The sequence below is a fragment of the Onychomys torridus genome, chromosome 19, assembly GCF_903995425.1.
Source record: "Onychomys torridus chromosome 19, mOncTor1.1, whole genome shotgun sequence".
Lineage (NCBI taxonomy): Eukaryota > Metazoa > Chordata > Mammalia > Rodentia > Cricetidae > Onychomys > Onychomys torridus.
In genome coordinates, this window is record NC_050461.1 from 31,126,428 (window position 1) to 31,144,584 (window position 18,157).

At 38.8% G+C, this 18,157-nt stretch overlaps 1 protein-coding gene and 1 pseudogene across 1 annotated transcript; both read left to right on the forward strand.

The window, feature by feature from the left end:
• The first annotated feature begins 3,120 nt into the window (after positions 1–3,120).
• On the forward strand, positions 3,121–4,167 carry Taar9 (trace amine associated receptor 9). The gene has a single exon (XM_036169131.1). The coding sequence runs from the start codon at positions 3,121–3,123 to the stop codon at positions 4,165–4,167; it is 1,047 nt and encodes a 348-aa protein (XP_036025024.1).
• Positions 4,168–12,278: 8,111 nt separating this feature from the next.
• On the forward strand, positions 12,279–13,339 carry LOC118570542 (annotated as a pseudogene).
• The last annotated feature ends 4,818 nt before the right edge of the window (positions 13,340–18,157 follow it).

The following is an 18,157-nucleotide window of genomic DNA, read 5'->3' on the forward strand; positions in this document are numbered from 1 at the left end:
AGGGCGTAGCCAAGGACTGAGGAACAAGAATTCCTTACACAGACATTTAAACTCTGGGGCAGGGTACTACTTGGAGTGAAATGCCTTTAGCTACCCCGAGAGTAAAATAAGACCTATGTGGACTTTGTTCAAAGAATGTGAATAGAAGCAGAGATTATATTAGCAGTGTAACTTTATTGGCCACATTGATCTAAGAACATGTAGATTTGTCATCTGGGGAAGCCCAAGACTGACCAAGGCAAAGACAGTAGTTAATTCTGGAATCCAAAACCAAGGAGAGCTCAAACATAAACAGGACATCATCTGACCCCTGAGATGCCCCCCAATTCCAGTTGTTTCTCCCACTATTTTCTCCATCCCTTCCCGGACTAGGTCCCTCTTTATTCCAACCCCACCTCCCCCAGTCCACCCACAAAATCTATTCTATTACCCCTTCCTGAGGAAATCCTTGTGCCTCCCCCCACACACACCCGTAATGCCTCCTTGTTACTTAGCCTCTCTGGGTTTGTCGATTTATAGCATGGTTATCCTTTACTGCACAGCTAATATCCATTTATAAGTGAGTACATACCATGCTTGTCTTTCTAGGTCTGCGTTAGCTTACTCAGGGTCATTTTTTTTTTAAATTCCATCCATTCACCTGCAAATTTCATGATCCCATTGTTTTTAACAGCTGAGTAATACTCCAATGTGAAAACGTACCACATTTTTTTTTAATTCACTCTTTAGTTGAAGAACATCTAGATTGTTTTCCATTTTTGGCTATTATAAGTAAAAGGGCTATGAGCAAAGTTGACCACGTGTCTTTGTGGTAGGATGGAGTATCCTTTGGGTATATGCCCAGGAGTTGTACAGCTGAGTCCAGAGGTAGATACATTTCCAATTTTCTAAGAAACTGCCATATTGACTTCCAAAGTGGCTGTACAAGTTTGCATTCCCATTGGCAATGGAGGAGTGTTCCCCTTGCTCCACATCCTCACCCGCATGAGCTGTCATTTGTGTTTTCAATCTTAACCATCTTTGCAATGGAAACACCAAGGAATCTACTAGAGTAACTCTGTCAACGACTCCTACTAATGGGGGACACAGAGACTCAACAGGCCATCTTCTATAACCAGTCAAAGGCCTCAAGTGAAGGGATTGGGACACCAACCCAGCCATAAAACCTTCAAACTACATTGTGTCTTGCCTGTAGAGTGCTCTGGGACCAGAACCTAGCAGAATCTTCATCAAAGAGACAAGAGCAACTGATGGGAGCAGACGCAGAGTCCCATAGCCAAACATTAGGCAGAGCTCAGCGAGCCCTGTAGAGGAGGGGGAGGAAGGATTGGAGGAACCAGAGAGGACAGGGACACCAAGAAAACATGACCCATAAAATCAACTAACCGGGACTCATGGAGGCTTACAGAGACCAGGGAGTCTGAAGAGGTCCTACCTAGGTCCCCTGCATATATGTTATGGCTGAGTAGCTTGGTGTTCTTGTGAGATTCCTAGCAGTAGGAGCAAGGCTGTTCCTGCTCTTTTGACTGCTTATGGGATTCATTTTCTAATACAAGGTCACTCGTCCAGTCTTGATATGATGGTATGTGCTATTGTAGCATTGTAAGCCATGTTTGGTTGAGTCCCTGGAAGGCATGCTCTTTTCTGAGGAGACAGAGGCAGGTGGATCTGGGGGAGAAGGGAGGTGGGGTTGGGCATGGGGGTAGGAAAGAGAGGGAAAACTATGATTGTGATATATAATACATGCAAGAAAAAAATTAAAAGAATTAAAAAACAAATAAATGGGAATTCAAAGTCAAGAAAGTGAATTTGTGAAGCTTGAAATAGCACATTTAAATAAAATTAAATCCACATTTAAAATTTGTGGATGTGGAAATCCACTACTTAAAAATAGTAAAAGCCAACAATGCATACATCTGTATATAAGTCTGAATTTCCAAAAGATGCATGTTGTGGAAGAAATGGCAATAAGAGGAGTCTGTTCTTTAGCTTAGAGATTAATATTCAAATGTAAGTTTTCTCTTATTCACAAAGTAGAAACTAATCAGTTGTTTGTCAGGTACACTTTGGAAACTATCTTTATGTCTACTCTAAGAACTAATTCAAATATCTTTAGAAACTATTTGTGCCTCAGATGGCAGTATATGTGTATACTCATATACAGGACACAGCAAATGTACAAACACACTCCAACCCACCCCAGCTACTAACATTCCTTTGTGGTAGGTTTAAAACTAAATTTCCTATTTCCTGATTAAAACATGAGGTGCTAGGGAAGTTTGGGCTTATTTTAATAAACACTTGCTGATTTTAGACAACTCAGACTATTTGCCTGAGAAATACATTCAGATCAATTATTCTAGTAACTGTTTGGTAACAGGTTTCCAGGTTACTTCCAGCTGCTCAAACTATCAAGATAAAAAAGAAAAAAATGAAAACTTCTCACAGGAGAAGTACATTCTTTAATTGTGCATAAAGCAACAGTTGAGTGAACTCTCCCAGCCTTCACACTCTATACTATGGGGATTTAAAAATTATGATTCGAAGGCTACGTAATTTAGTTTTTCCACTTTGAAAAGAAAAAACAAGAAGCAAAGTGGAGTTGCTGAACACTGCTGAGGTGGTGACCCTGGGGAGACAGCTAAGCAGTTAATAAAAGTCAACCGTTGGTGGCCGAGCTGTTCTCTCAATCCAGGGGGTAACAGATGAGATTTTGAAAAGGTAAGATCACACACACACACACACACACACACACACACACACACACACACACGGCCTTTCAAATGATTAGTAAATTCTATAGTAATAATATAATATAAAATAATAAATAAGATAATAATATAAAATAAACGCTGATCATTTATTTAGAAACACATTGGACTTTCAGAGTGGCTTTCTGGATGAAGTTCCTATGTAACAGCAACTTTGGAGTACTTTGGGAAGTTTAAAATGGTTGTAGACAGCACGTGGAAAGATTGAGTATAAAGATCACCTTCATTTTACCTAGAGGGTTTTTGTTTGTTCATTCTTTACAAAAACTTTTGACGTTGTCACCCCATTTTTTATCCAGGTTGCTAGAATGGAAGTCCGGGAAGTTTAAAACTATCAAGGTTGAACGCGATGGCAAGCAGCTTCTCCCCTGCGGAATCTTTGGAGCTCTGCTACGAGAATGTGAACGGATCCTGCATTAAAAGTGCTTACTCTCCGGGTCCCCGAGCCGTTCTCTATGTGGTCCTTGGTTTGGGAGCCTTGCTGGCAGTGTTTGGAAACTTACTGGTCATTATAGCCATCCTCCACTTTAAACAGTTACACACACCTACGAACTTTCTGGTGGCATCCCTGGCCTGTGCTGACTTCTTGGTGGGGGTGACCGTGATGCCCTTCAGCACCGTGCGGTCTGTGGAGAGCTGCTGGTACTTTGGGGAGAGTTACTGCAAGTTCCACACTTGTTTCGACACCTCCTTCTGCTTCGCTTCTCTATTTCATCTGTGCTGCATCTCCATTGACAGGTACATCGCAGTTACAGACCCGCTGACTTACCCAACCAAGTTCACGGTGTCGGTTTCTGGAATATGCATTGCTCTCTCTTGGTTCTTTTCTGTCACGTACAGCTTTTCTATCTTTTACACGGGAGCCAATGAAGAAGGGATCGAGGAATTAGTGGTTGCTCTAACCTGCGTGGGAGGCTGTCAGGCTCCGCTGAACCGAAATTGGGTTTTACTTTGTTTCCTTTTATTCTTCCTGCCCACTGTTGTCATGGTGTTTCTATATGGTAGGATATTTTTGGTGGCAAAGCACCAGGCTAGGAAGATAGAGAGTACAGCCAATCAAGCTCAGGCCTCCTCAGAGAGCTACAAAGAAAGAGTAGCTAAAAGAGAGAGGAAGGCTGCCAAAACCTTGGGGATTGCCATGGCAGCCTTCCTGGTGTCTTGGTTGCCGTATATTATTGATGCTGTGATTGATGCCTACATGAACTTCATAACACCCGCCTACGTGTATGAGATCTTAGTGTGGTGTGTGTATTACAATTCAGCCATGAACCCCTTGATATATGCCTTTTTTTATCCTTGGTTTCGGAAGGCAATAAAACTTATTGTGAGTGGCAAAGTCTTCAGGGGTGATTCATGCACAACAAATTTATTCTCAGAAGAGGCAGATGTAGGTTAAAAAGATCATTACAGAGATTTGAAAGTTGGCTTGGGTTGAAGGTCAAAGGCAAAATAAACCCTCCAATCTAGGGAGGCTCAAGAATCGTTCACCAAATAAGAGGTCTGACATTCAAGGGTTGCTCTGAAGCATTTTTTCCTTAGTGTGTCTGTGCATTTTAGGACTGAGTGACAGGTGATCAGATCTATTAATTCCTTCCAGTGTCATGTACTCTTTAATGGTTTTGGCTTTGTTCTGAAATTTCTATTTGTATTGTATCAAGTAATTGGAAGCATTATAATTTTTCCCTACCCATGATGAGTATTCAGACAATAATATTGTTGACAATAATGCAGAGGGGGAGATGCTCTTGGGAATTTGAAGTAAGATTTTCAAGAGATCAAGCCTTCTTCAAAGTGTATCTTGCATAAGAAGTAAATATAATTACAAATTCTTGAAATGTTTATTTTTAACCTTACAGATCTTTACAGTGAGCTGGAATGCAGTACTTCTGATTGACTGAAAGGTAGCTCTCTCCCTACCTATTTCATAGAGACAGGTTCACAAGGAACATGTGTGCCACACAATATGACTTTTAGAGAACATATGTTATTACTGAAGGATTTACATATGAATAAAAAGATGGTCTGTCTACTTGTTTGGGGAATGGTTTGTTTGTCTAGTTTTGTTTTTGTTTCAGACATAGTCTCACTATGTAGCCTGGGCTGGCAGGGCATTGGCTATGTAGATCTGTCAGGCCTTGGACTCAAAGAGATCTGCTTGCCTCTTCTCTCCTTGTTTAGAATTTGAAGTAAAATATGAATTTTATTTTTTAAAATGTTAATTCAAATGAGTGTGTCATAACCTTACTGGTCTTCTTTTGAGTCAAAGAAAGCACATTTGGTGCTGAAAACACACAAAAACAGAGTGAACCGGGCTTGTTTTAACACAATAAAAACTCAAGCAGATATTTACTCCAGGAGCAGCTCCCACTTTCTAGTCAGTTATACAGCTCTCAATCAAAAGGAATCTAATTCACTTTGATTAAAATATATGTTGCACGTTTCAGAATACAGTGAGAACCTGAAAACTAATGATAAGGAAACCCCACTTCTCACGACTTTGAATGATGGCCTTAAGTCTTTGTTTAGGTAGCTGATTACGCAAACGATTTCGAATAAGCATGTGTAACAGAGTGAAAGGATTCTAAGCGAACACTCCCATAAGCATTCCACAGGAATACCTGCTGTATTCCTTATAGATGAACTAGTTTGGAAGCACTTCACAGAAAAGCTAAACTGATAATAGATTTTTAAGTTGATCTGAGAGTGTTTAGCAGAAAGACAATGACAGGAACATGAAGTCTCCCAGCTGGGCACCTGGTTGTGGTTCAGAAAGCAACCACAAGCCATGGTTCTGCTTTCATGGGATTGCTGTTAAGCTCCTCACTCTTTCAGAAGCAACTCAAAGCTTGTGTTCCTTAGATGCTGCGTCAAGATGTCTTTAGACTAATGTCTGTTCTTGCTTTCCACTGCAAATGTAAACTGTGTACTAACATTTGTAAGTAATAAAGAAAACCACCTGACGTAATTGGAAAGCATATCCTATGCTGTTCGGTTTTAGCTCTTTTTATTATTATTATTACTTCACAGAGCACATTCTTAGAGGAACAGACTACAAAAGTAATAAATCCCAATGAGCGATGTTTCTAATTCCTTCCGGACATCACTAAGTGTGGAATGTACTCCCAATCATCTGTCTTGCTTATTTCTCCATTCTTTATGGCCTTCCCTAAAGGAAGCCCTCTGGTAAAACTTCTGTGTCTGTTTCCTCAAGACCAACCAGCCTGTTAGCATAACTCCATCCTCTGGCCAAGGACACACTGATTGTTAGAAATCAACCACAAACCTCTTAGCCAGCTGTGGTTCAAGACTCTGAAGAACCCTAGCTATGTTCAGAGCCAGACCCATGGAATAGGGAAGTAAGCTCTGCTCTCTGATACTCACTATATCTGAGACATGTGGCTCAACTTGGTCTTTCAACTTTGGTGAGCTATAGGTCCTGAATTATTGACTTTATCCAGTAAAAAAGATTCTAGACTATTACAAAAAATAATTAGCTATGAAAATAATATGCCTCTCTCATATAAAAGTTAATATTAAAATACAAGTTTAATTTTATTAAAAATATAAATCTATTTTAAAGTGTTACTTAATTCACATGTGTTTTCTCAGGTTGACACTTAAAATGACAACTAAATTATATAAAGCTCTATGTATTTTTAAAAAAAATCATATTTAAAAGAAGTACTCAGCCAGGAGGTGGTGGTGCACGCCTGTAATCCCAGCACTCGGGAGGCAGAGGCAGGTGGATCTCTGTGAGCTCAAGGCCAGCCTGGTCTGCAGAGTGAGTTCCAGGAAAGGCACAAAGCTACACAGAGAAACCCTGTCTCAGAAAAAAGAAAGAAAGAATTATTCAGACATAGTATAGAAAATATCAGCAATTGAACCATTTCCCTCTGTGCTGGTCAAAATGTTATAGTAACTTTTCCAATCATTTAGTGGTAATGCTATCAATAGTTCATCAGTAACAAAATAACAAAATATAGACACAGCAGTAGTGGACTGGGGGTATGGAACAGTAACAGTGCTTGTCTAGCATGTGAGAGGCCATGGATTTCATTCCTCACACAGCCAAGAATGAATGCAGGAAGGAATGAATGCCAGCTATAATAGAGTTTTACATTTGTTAAGGAAACCATAATAAATGCTTAACTGTCTGGGTTTCATGACCTCTTTATTTTTTACAAGCCGTTGATATGCCGTATTTGTTTTTATTTCCCTCTAATGCCCTTGACTCAGTTTTACTCCTACACATTGAAGGTTGGCCTTAAAGAATTACATTTCTCACAACATTTGTATTTAAAAAAAAAAAACAAAACCAAGAACAGAACAATACTAGAAATACTCATTTCAACATTTTGTTTTTTTTTGAGCTGAGGATCGAACCCAGGGCCTTGTGCTTGCTAGGCAAGCGCTCTACCACTGAGCTAAATCCCCAACCCCATCAACATTATTTTTTTAAATAAGCATTAAAGACAACATACATGCCCCTACATACTCTGAAAATTTAGTCCATTAATGTAGTGGGTAGCCATTCCAGCCTTGGCCTGGAAGTTCCAACCCCCATTGAGGCTTCGGTAATGGTCACACCTACAAGACAGGGCTGAGAGAGGGCGCTGAAGATCCAGGATCCAAAGGAGAGGCCTCTCTTGGTTCCAGGACCCTGGGTGCTGGAGGTAGACCAAGCAGAGTTCTCCAGAGAACACGCCCAGACTGCGCCATACCTTTCCCAGACATTGCAACCTATCCCTTCATTTGTAAGTTACCCTACAAAATAAACATCCCTTTTAACTACAATTGGTAAAATTATTAAGGCCACTCCATGAATTAAGGCCACTCCATGTAGTTAAAGGGAGGTTTATTTTGTGGGGTAGCTTACAAATGAAGGGATAGGTTGCAGGGTCTGGGAAAGGTATGGCACAGTCCGGCGGTGTTCTCTGGAGAACTCTGCTTGGTCTACCTCCAGTGTCCAGGGTCCTGGAACCAAGAGAGGCCTCTCCTTTGGATCCTGAGTCTTCAGTGTCCCCTCTCAGCCCTGTCTTGTAGGTGTGACCATTACCGAAGCCTCAATGGGGGTTGGAACTTCCAGGCCAAGGCTGGAATGGCTACCCACTACACATTAATAATACTTTTATTGTTAGAATTGGTTTAAGTTAAAAAATAAATGTTATTTTTGAGGTTAATACACCACAACGCTAACATGATATCAATAAATGTATCTATCATCTCTCTTTTTATTGTTACAAGAATGAATAATGTCTGCTTATTTAATAAAGTCTCCAATGAAGTATAACAGATATGATAATACTTGTTTCGTACATTAACCTTCTAGATCTGATCCTAGTCTAGAACTGTTGCGTTGTTCCTTCTTCCCAAATTTTCTTGTTTCTTCTGCCTCTGATTACCATATATACAAAATTGTGTGTATGTGTATATGTCTATCTGTCTACTGTGTTAATGTATGCTGTGTATGTAGGTGCCTGTGGAGGTCGAAAAAGTCTTTGGGTCCCCTGGAGCTAGAGTTACAGGAGGTTGTGAACTGCCTGATATGTGTGCTGGGAACTAAACTCAGGTTCTCTGGAAGAGCAGCAGGGGCTCTTCCTGCTGAGCTACCTCTCCAGACATCTTTTGCTTTGCTGTAAAGACCACTTGTTGTAATACTTAGGCAATAGTGTGAAGATACATTCCACTTTGGGTAGATACATTTCCGTCCTTTACAAATCAAAACACTAACACTAGATGTCTACAGAAAATACTAAATTGCCACATCTTTTGCTTGTAAAGTCTTGTCTATACTATTTGAATGTTTTGAATATTGACTTGCAATTTTTAAACCTCTAGAAATATTTTTAAAGCAAACAATTTATCAGTTTTTAAATTTTCACCCACCTACTGATGGTCTGTCTTTTACTTTTAAAAATTAATGTCACTTTTCATTTTTATTTGGTTTTGTAGAGTGTCTAATGATTAGTAGTTGAGGAAAGTCCAGCACTAGTCTCATTGTACTTACACTAAGAACATACAAGCCAGCATCTTAGGGACTGCACATGGCACGTTTGTTTCTGACAGCATTTACTTTCTTTTATCTGAAAAGGCTGTGCACAAGGCAAAGGCCAAGAGAGAGCTCCTCAGGCCAGGCTGCTTGTGTTTGAAATGCTCAAATTTGTCCACATCATTCACTGGCTTCACTTGGGCTAGAGTTCTTACCATTTGTATAGAAGAGTTATCATCTGTAAAATGGCAAAAAAAAGAAAAGAAAAGAAAAGAAAAGAAAAGAAAAGAAAAAGAGTGTTCTCCATGAAGTACTGACTGCAAAGCAAAACGGACCTATAGATTCTGAAAGCAAAGAGGTCATAAACCACCACAGCAAAAAAATCTGTGTTTCATGTCTTATAAATGTTCTCTATTGTAAGAAAAAAATAATTAAGATGTTTTATTCAAGAGACTTTTAATGTATGCCCAATAAAACAAGCCTAAAAACAAGTCTTGCATAAAGAAGTATCAAGTCCAAACTTCCACAGAGAGATCAGGAATCCAAATATACAGAATAAAGACATTGTAATTACAAAATAACATGATACTTATATGAATAACTTGCAGTCCATTCCTATTATGTGTGTTTTCAGTGTTAGTATTTGCTTTTCTTATTGTTGATATTGCTTTAAAAGCATCAATTAAGAAACATATTTTGGAGAGATTTTATATACTAAATTCTGAAGTTATAGCATATTTTATACACTAAATTTTGAAGTTACAGCCATATCTGTTTTCAGTGTCAATGCTCTACTCCCATTGTGAACAGGTCAGGGGCAAATAAATAAATAAATAAATAAATAAATAAATAAAATAAAAAACCACTCCAACATTTCCAGAGGTACAAGACAGGGAATATCATCTCAGGAATTGCATAGGAACTGATTTAGATATTTTATTCCATTCAAACATATATACATATGTACATGATACTAATGCCAGAGGGCAACATTGCATCATTTTGTAAGACAGTACTAAGTAAGCACTGAACACCAGACTTAAAGAAAACATGAATGTATCGGTTCCCTGGAGTGACTTACGATGGAGTAGATTTGTAAAGACAGCAAAACCCACTTGAAAGGCCCTGAGCTGACTTGTTTCTCTTCTAGTTTATGTTCTTTCTCTTAAGGGACCCCTACATCCCAGGCTACTGTGAACATATTTGTGTCCGTTCCCCTCATCAATATAAACAATAACTATTTGCTAAGAATTGTTCATATAAATATATTTTTTTAAAAAGACCACAATTTCCGGAGGGGTTCTCTTCTGAGATGGTAGGGAATAAAAGTGCAAGAGAAATTTCAGAAAACATTCAGAGTTAGTTTAGACAGTAAATAAAATACTGAGCGAAGTTCTAGGAAGGGAACGTTTCACTAGGTAAGGACAAGTCCTAGTGTTGACATCAACTGATCAAAACTAACACTTCACCTCCTGGGAAGAAGTGCCTTCTCTGGGCTCATCTAAGGCCATGCTGAGCAAGTTTAAAATGTAACTGTCCATGTTGGTGCACGCCAAGAGAATGAAGCAGCTCTTGTCAAACATACTTTGAGCTTTTGCTCAAGTTCTCTGAGGTATGAGGCAGAGGTGGAACAGTGGAGGTTAGTAACAGGAACTTTTACCCCATGAAGTTCCTATGGGCCCATCAGCCTGCCTATGCCTGACCTCAGATGGTTCATCTCCACTGAATGACCCACTAAGACATAGCTTACAGTGGACCGTGTCAGACACCATGAGATCACTTGATGTCACAGGTCAATGGCTCTATCACCATTTCAGTTCAATAGATAGAAAGAATTGTCTTTCAACATAGTGCTGTAGCCTACCACTACCTATAGCATGGCCTTGCTTTGAACTACCAAGGGCCCCCTGTTTATCTCAGTGCACACCATCTGCAGAACTTCTCTACAATGGATACCTCCAACCAGCATCACAAGGTCACCAACTACTCCCATCCAAACACAGGACATTCTCCTGCTCTCAGCTCCAGATAGAACTGGCCAGAATGATAGTCCTAAGTGTGAGATATGTCACTTGAGATCATGAAGAGATCTAACAGTCACTGCACTTCTCTTGGTGTGTACAGGTACAAGATGCAGTCATTTGACTTTTCCTTTAAGTGGAATATCTTTGACTAATGAAGTATAAAAATCTGAATCCTTATAGGGACTGTCTATAAATTTACAGGAAACCTTTACCTGATTAAGGCTTTCAGCATTTGAGGTACCACTTGCTCATTCCTCCCCATGCATCATCAATAAAATGGACACACATGATCTTCAGTAAGATACCTGGATGGTGTTTCCCATATCCTGTTTCCTGTTTTAGTCTTTATTGGTTCTGTTTTAGAATTATATTTTATCATGTGCTTTGAGTTTTTGTATGATTTATTATTTGAAATGAAAACATTATTCAGTTATTGTTTTAACTTTATTCACACACCACTTAAAGCATGCATTTGGTGCCTGGTGGTTTTTAATTGTCTCCATCCAGTTGTGAAAGTCCCCACATGACAGTCATACTCTAAAAGGTGCTGTGGGTTCCTACTCAGAACAACGTGCAAATGTTGTTGATCAAGGAATTAGAGACTATGTATCTCAGCCCAGGTGAATGGTATAGAATGTATAAGAGAGCACGACCAATAAGACTCTGGTGAACGTGCGACTGAATCATCTATTTCATGCCACAAAATTAATGTGTGTTGTTGTAAATTAATTCCAAAACATTTTTAGACTCTTTGCCCTAAATAATAGACTATATTTGTCTTTCAAAATTTTGAATCAACTGTTCTAGAGGCAGGGTGAGGGGAAGTCTTTAAAACATCTGAACTGATAATTGCTTCATTGGATAAGAACTAACTATGGCTCAGGCTAAGAATACTAAATGGATAATATCATTGCCAAATACTGAACTATGCCATTTCAGGGCAGTCAGAGAAATACTTGGTTGTGACTATCAGTAGTATTCACATAATTTAGCAGTGTACAGAGAAACATAACTTGTAGAACTTACTAATTATAATTAACAACAGTGAGTGTGTTTTCAAGATTCTCACCTTGCACTGTACGGATTCCTCATGTGAAGTTCACAAAAGATGAAGTGGATTGGCTGGCTTCTCTAAACATCTTAGGGCTTGGAATACTATTAAGGGTGACTTTTTGAATATGAAATTATATTACAAGCCATCTTCTTTTACAAGAAAGAAATCTACACTCAATTACACAGGTAATTGTTTTCTGGACAGGTAAAAATTAGTGTTGTTTGTCTGGGTTTATCAGTGGAGTTTATTTAACATAGTTATAGGTATAATTCTGTGGCTGAAGATGGGGAAATTGATCTTCTGAGTTTTTAAAATTTCCTCATTTCTCTATAATGAAAATAATAAAAGGTGTTATGATCCTGGGTAATATTTAAAATCAATAATGCAGATATGGCATTCCATTTTTTTTAATTTTTAGATCTCAAAATTACTGTTGTCTTCTACCAGGACAGAAATCCCTCAAGCACCATAAAGCAGACTCATGACCAGCAACTTTTCCCAACCAGCCCTGCAGCTCTGTTATGAGAACATGAATGGAACCTGCATTAAAACACCCTACTCGCCAAGGGGTCAGGGTCATCCTGTACATGGTCTTTGGCTTTAAGGGCTGTGCTGGCAGTGTGTGGGAACCTCCTGGTGGTGATTTCAGTCCTCCATTTCAAGCAGCTGCACTCTCCCAGCCAATTTCCTCATCACCTCTCTGGCCATTGCTGACTTTTTGGTGGGTATCTCTGTGATGCCCTTCAGCATGGTCAGGTCCATCAAGAGCTGCTGGTACTTTGGAGACAAATTTTGTAGCCTTCACAGTTGCTGTGATGTGACATTTTGTTACTCTTCTGTCCTCCACCTGTGCTTCATCTCCATTGACAGGTACATTGCTGTCACTGACCCTCTGGTCTATCCAACCAAGTTCACAGTGTCTGTGTCAGGAATCTGCATCAGCATCTCCTGGACTCTGCCCTTGGTGTACAGCAGTGCTGTGTTCTACACAGGCATCAGTGCCAAGGGGATGGAAAGCTTAGTGAGTGCTCTCAACTGTGTAGGGGGCTGCCAAATTGTTTTGAAAGATTTTCTTTTGTTCTTCATACTTACCCTTGTTATGATCATTCTCTTCAGCAAATTTTTTTGGTAGCTAAACAGCAAGCTGTAAAAATTTAAACTACCATAAGTAGCAGCAAAATAGAATCATCGTTAGAGAGTTATAAAGCCAGACTGGCCAAGAGAGAGAGGAAGGCTGCAAAAACCTTGGGGATCACTGTAGGGGCATTTGTGATCTTATGGTTGCCATACACAATGGACACACTGATTGATGCTTATATGGATTTCATCACTCCTGCCTACATCTATGAAATTTGTTGCTGGGGTGCCTATTATAACTCAGCCCTGAATCCTTTGATATTATGCTTTGTTTTATCCTTGGTTTAGGAAAGCCATAAAGCTTATTTTAAGTGGGGAAATTTTAAAGGGACATTCATCAACCACAACTTTGTTTTCAGAATAAGTTTAATGCTAAATTCAAAAAGTATTTCAAGGGACAAAATTATGAAGCAGTGATGGAACTAAACGTAAGAAATGACTCTTTGACAATTAGGGAAATATAACATTTTTAAAACTTTGGAGAAAAAGCCATGGCAAAGTTAAACCATGAAACTGTCATACAGATGGTTATTATACTATGTGACAAAGCAATACATTGCCTCTATAAGTCACCAGTGTCAATGTTTTTGAACATATGTCTCTCAGTGCATTGAGATTTTGGTCTCATTTTGGGTGTGAAATCCACTTATCAAGTGATCTTTCTTCTTTTGCCTTTTGCAACCCTGCATTAGGTTTCTATCATTGTTAAGACAAAATACCATAAACCAGCTGGCTTAATCCCAGCAATGTACTGTCTGTCTCAAAGCTGAAAGCCAGGAAGTCCACGATTAAGCCATGCCAGAACCGACTTCTTTGGAAAGTGTCTAGCTTCAGCTTTTACAAGCTGCTTGCTCTTTGTCAGTGCCATTATCTTCTTTTAAAGATTCATCAGACACATTAGATTAAGGTGTACCTTAAATTATCCATTTTAACTCAATTGCCTTTTAAAGATGGCGTATTCAATGATAGGACTTCATCTGGCAAAACTGTAGAACTTGGTCATACAAATGAATCTGGGGTGACATGAAACAGCCATAACAGACAGCCACCCATGCTAACACAGTGCAGGAGTAATTTTCCCACTGCTCTTCTATGACTGTTCCTCCATCTCCTCCCATCATTGTTCACCTCTCAAGATAAGAAGCCACGTGGAATCCTCCTGTGTCCAAAAGAGGGCAGAATCTTGGAGCATTCCCAATGTGGTAGGACTGGTATTTTAGTTTTAAAGACATAACACTGCCCAGAAAGTGGGAAAAATCTTCCACCAAAAGGAAGAGAATATGATATGGAAGATGGACAAGATAGGGTACTTCAGAGAAGGAAGAATATTAGCAAGAGACAAGGGAAGGCGATGTAGAAGAGGGATGAGTTAGACTAAAGTATAGTGGGTTGTATGTCCATAGCCAGATAATGCAATAACAACGCTGCCATAATGAAACCCGTCGCTTTGTATGTCAACTTAAAATTTCTTATTGAAACATTGTATCTATAAATATGTGTACTTGCTACTTGTCAATTAAAAATATTTTTTCAAAATAATATAAAGCTTTAAAAAAAGCAGGACTAGTGACTATAATCAACTTGAAGACTGAGAATGAATTATCAATTATCACTGGAAAAATGCCATTTAAATAACATATTTGACTTGTGTAGTTGGAGAGCTTCTCTCCAGGTGCCACCAAGCCCCCACGGTGGTCCCATAACCCACATATAAAATAATCACTCAGACACTTACATTACTTATGAACTGTATGGCCGTGACAGGCTTCTTGTTATCTAGTTCTTCTATCTTAAATTAACACATTTCTATTAATCTATACTTTGCCACTTGGTTCGTGGCTTACCTGTACCTTACAACTTCCTTGTCATGGGGGTGGCTGGCAGCATCTCTCTACCCCAGCCTTGCACCTCCCAGAATTCTCTTCTCTCTTGTCCCGCCTATTCTTCCTGCTTGGCCACTGGCCAAACAGCATTTTATTTATACAGAGAGATATCCACAGCAGTCTTGAATTCATGTAAAACTCACTTCTGCATCTTTCTTCAATAGTGTTCTCTCTTAAAAAGAATGCATAGAGCAGTTCTTTCTCACCCTTGCAAGGTAAAAATCTAAGAAGGTATCACAAATTTTGTCAGCAGTGATGTCTATATTTAAGTTTTTCATATGTAATTCACATATATTTATTTTTACATATTGTTACTAATACCTCACTGTACATAACCTAGTTACTATATACTAAAATGTAAACTATGTACAGTAAGGTATTAGTAACAATATGTGAAAATAAAAGTTATAATACTCCCATAAAAGTTGTGTGAATGTAGTCTCAAAATACCTACAATAATACTACATCAGCCATTCTTTTTCATCTCTAATGTGAGGTGATGTGATGTCTAGTTGATGACATGTAGTGATATGAGTGACTAAGCACATTAGGGACATAACTTGGGTAGTGTGAAGTACGACACAAATCATGCTTTTTTTTTTCCAAAAATTTCATAAAAATGAAACTGTGGTCTTACTGCAGATCTTGACAACCTCAGCACATGACTTTTTAAAAATTCTATACCAAATCATAGGATTGCTACATTTATACTTAGTGGAAGCAATGTCTGGCTGCTCTTTGGCAAACCTGAATTGACAGTTTGGTTACCTTTGTGCACTGAGATCATTAACTAACATGAGAGACTCTGATCTCAAGCACTGTTCTCCCACAATGGTGAACACGACCAAGACAGTTGCTGTATGGCCAGTGGGATGGTCAGCTTTCAATGTCTAGATCCTGGAGAAAGGATGATTATATTACTCAGAATCATGTTCAATTTAAAATTTGAATTTTAACATCCACTCACTGTGGAGCTCAGACTGGCCTTATTCTGAGGTGATCATTTACTCCCAAATCCTGGGTACTGGGGGTGCTGGAGAGATGATTTAGTGAGGGAAATGGTTGCTATATAAGCATAAGTACCCTGGTTCAGACCCCAACAGCCATGTAAAAAGCAGGGCACATGAATGCAAACATGGAATCTCAGTGCTGGGAGGCAGAGACGGGAGAGTCTCAAGGACTTGTTGATTGATTAGACACTCTAGGAAGTCACTGAGCTCCAGTTTAAGTGAGAGATCTTGCCTTAAACAATAAATTGATGGGTAGTAGAGAAAGTCATCTAGTGTTGACCTTTGGCCTCTACACATGCACACAAACTGTGTGGATCCATACACATACGTGCACACACATTCGTTTGTAGCATATACACACAAATGGTAATGATGGTAATAACGAAAGAAAAATCACAGGCATGTGCCACCATTTTATTTCTGGAATTTCCCATTTGGCATTTCTTGACTAAAGTTAATGTTGAATAGCTGGACTAAAGAAAGCAAAACATGAGGGAGTTTGTGTAGGAAGGAACATTAGCCTTTACGTTCCCATCCCCCCACCCTCTTTCCTTCATTGAATGATGAGATAGTTTCTCACCATATTCAGCACATACTTAGAGGAAGAACTATAGAAGCATCCTTTTTAGGAACGAGATGAGATAGAAGGGTCAATATTATCATATTGTTAAGATATTGCTTTGAAAATGTTAGTTGATATTAATGAAACCAGCGGGGAAAACAGATAAGGGAATTTGAAACTAGGGAACTAAACTATCATTATTTTGAGGCTGAAAATCAGTTTGTTTAAATTTACTTCTCACCACTGAGGTCTATTCCTACATCCCAGTAGGTCTTTTTGTGACATTGAAGCAGACTACAGATCCCTCTCACACAAAGAATTATTTGCTTTCCCTGAGATACAAAAGTGCTTAGCAACTTTAGGTTATGTTACAGGTAACCCTTAACGTAATTTCCTTTATACATTTGCTAAAAGTTCCACCCCAGGACATCTTGTTCCAGTGATGGTGGAACACGTTATGCACACCAATATTTCAAACGAGAACATTTAGAAAATCTGGGGAAAGCATTTAAAAAAAAAAAAAACCCTTAATATCAGAATGCACTTTATACATGAATGGAATGGTTAAAGAACAAACTCCGTAAACCAATAAACAAAATACATCAGAGGGTACAAAGGCAGTGAGAATTAGTCAAGGTTCACCAGGGAGAAAAGAAGAAATGAACTTAAAATTCAGAATGATGTTTTGTTTTGCTTTGTTTTTTTCCACCAGGTGTTATCCAATTCCAGAAGAAATACTTGAGAGGGCAGAGTGCAGCCCAGTTCTGTCAGGCTCATTGGGCATTGAGAAAAAGATTAGGATGTTTTATGTCCCAAACAGGAAGAGGAGCCCACAGCCAGTGTTTCTAGTAAAACCTTGGAGCACAAATATTTCCAGAACATGAGGGCTGGGCTTTCTCTCAAATTATCTCAGGGTCTATAGTAGAGAGAAGGCTGGGAAGAGCAAGTGATTCTGCTGGAAAAAGATCATATCCACGTCCCTCAAAATTTCATAGGTAAAGGTTCAACTTCAATAAAAATAACCAGGAACAAAAATGATATGGGACAATATTATGGAAAGCAACAGATAGAATGCATAATTTAAAATGTATGGAAATTCATGTTATTCTTTTACAATAACTAAGTTGAATCTCATTGAAATTTTTTTTTAGGAGCTGAGGATCGAACCCAGGGCCTTGCACTTGCTAGGTGAGCGCTCTACCACTGAGCTAAATCCCCAACCCCTCATTGATAGTTTTAATACACCTATGCTGAGATATTGAATGAAATAATCATCAAATTTGGAAAGTTCAGAAAATAAGTATAAGTTGTTTTTATTTTATTTTTATTGAAAATAGATTTTTTATACAATATATTCTGATTACAGTTTCCCCTCCATCTACCCCTCCCAGGTCCTCCCCACCTTCCCTCCCATCCAGATCCACCCCCTTTCTTTCTCTCACTAGAAAGCAAATGGAAATCTAAGAGATAATACCAAAATAAAATAAGAAATTATAAAACAAAACAAAGAACCAAATCACAATAGGAGAAAGAAAGAAAGAAAGAAAGAAAGAAAGAAAGAAAGAAAGAAAGAAAGAAAGAAAAAGAGCCCAAGAAAAGGCACGAGAAACAGATATAGATGTAGTGACCCACTTGCTTTCACACTCAGGAATCCCATAAAAACACAAAACTGGAAGCCATAACATATATGTAGGGGGAAAAAAGAAAGAAAAGACAAAAAAGCCCTG

Excerpts from the sequence above, each read along its gene's own strand:
- Taar9 (XM_036169131.1), top strand. The coding sequence starts at position 3,121 with ATGGCAAGCAGCTTCTCCCCTGCGGAATCTTTGGAGCTCTGCTACGAG.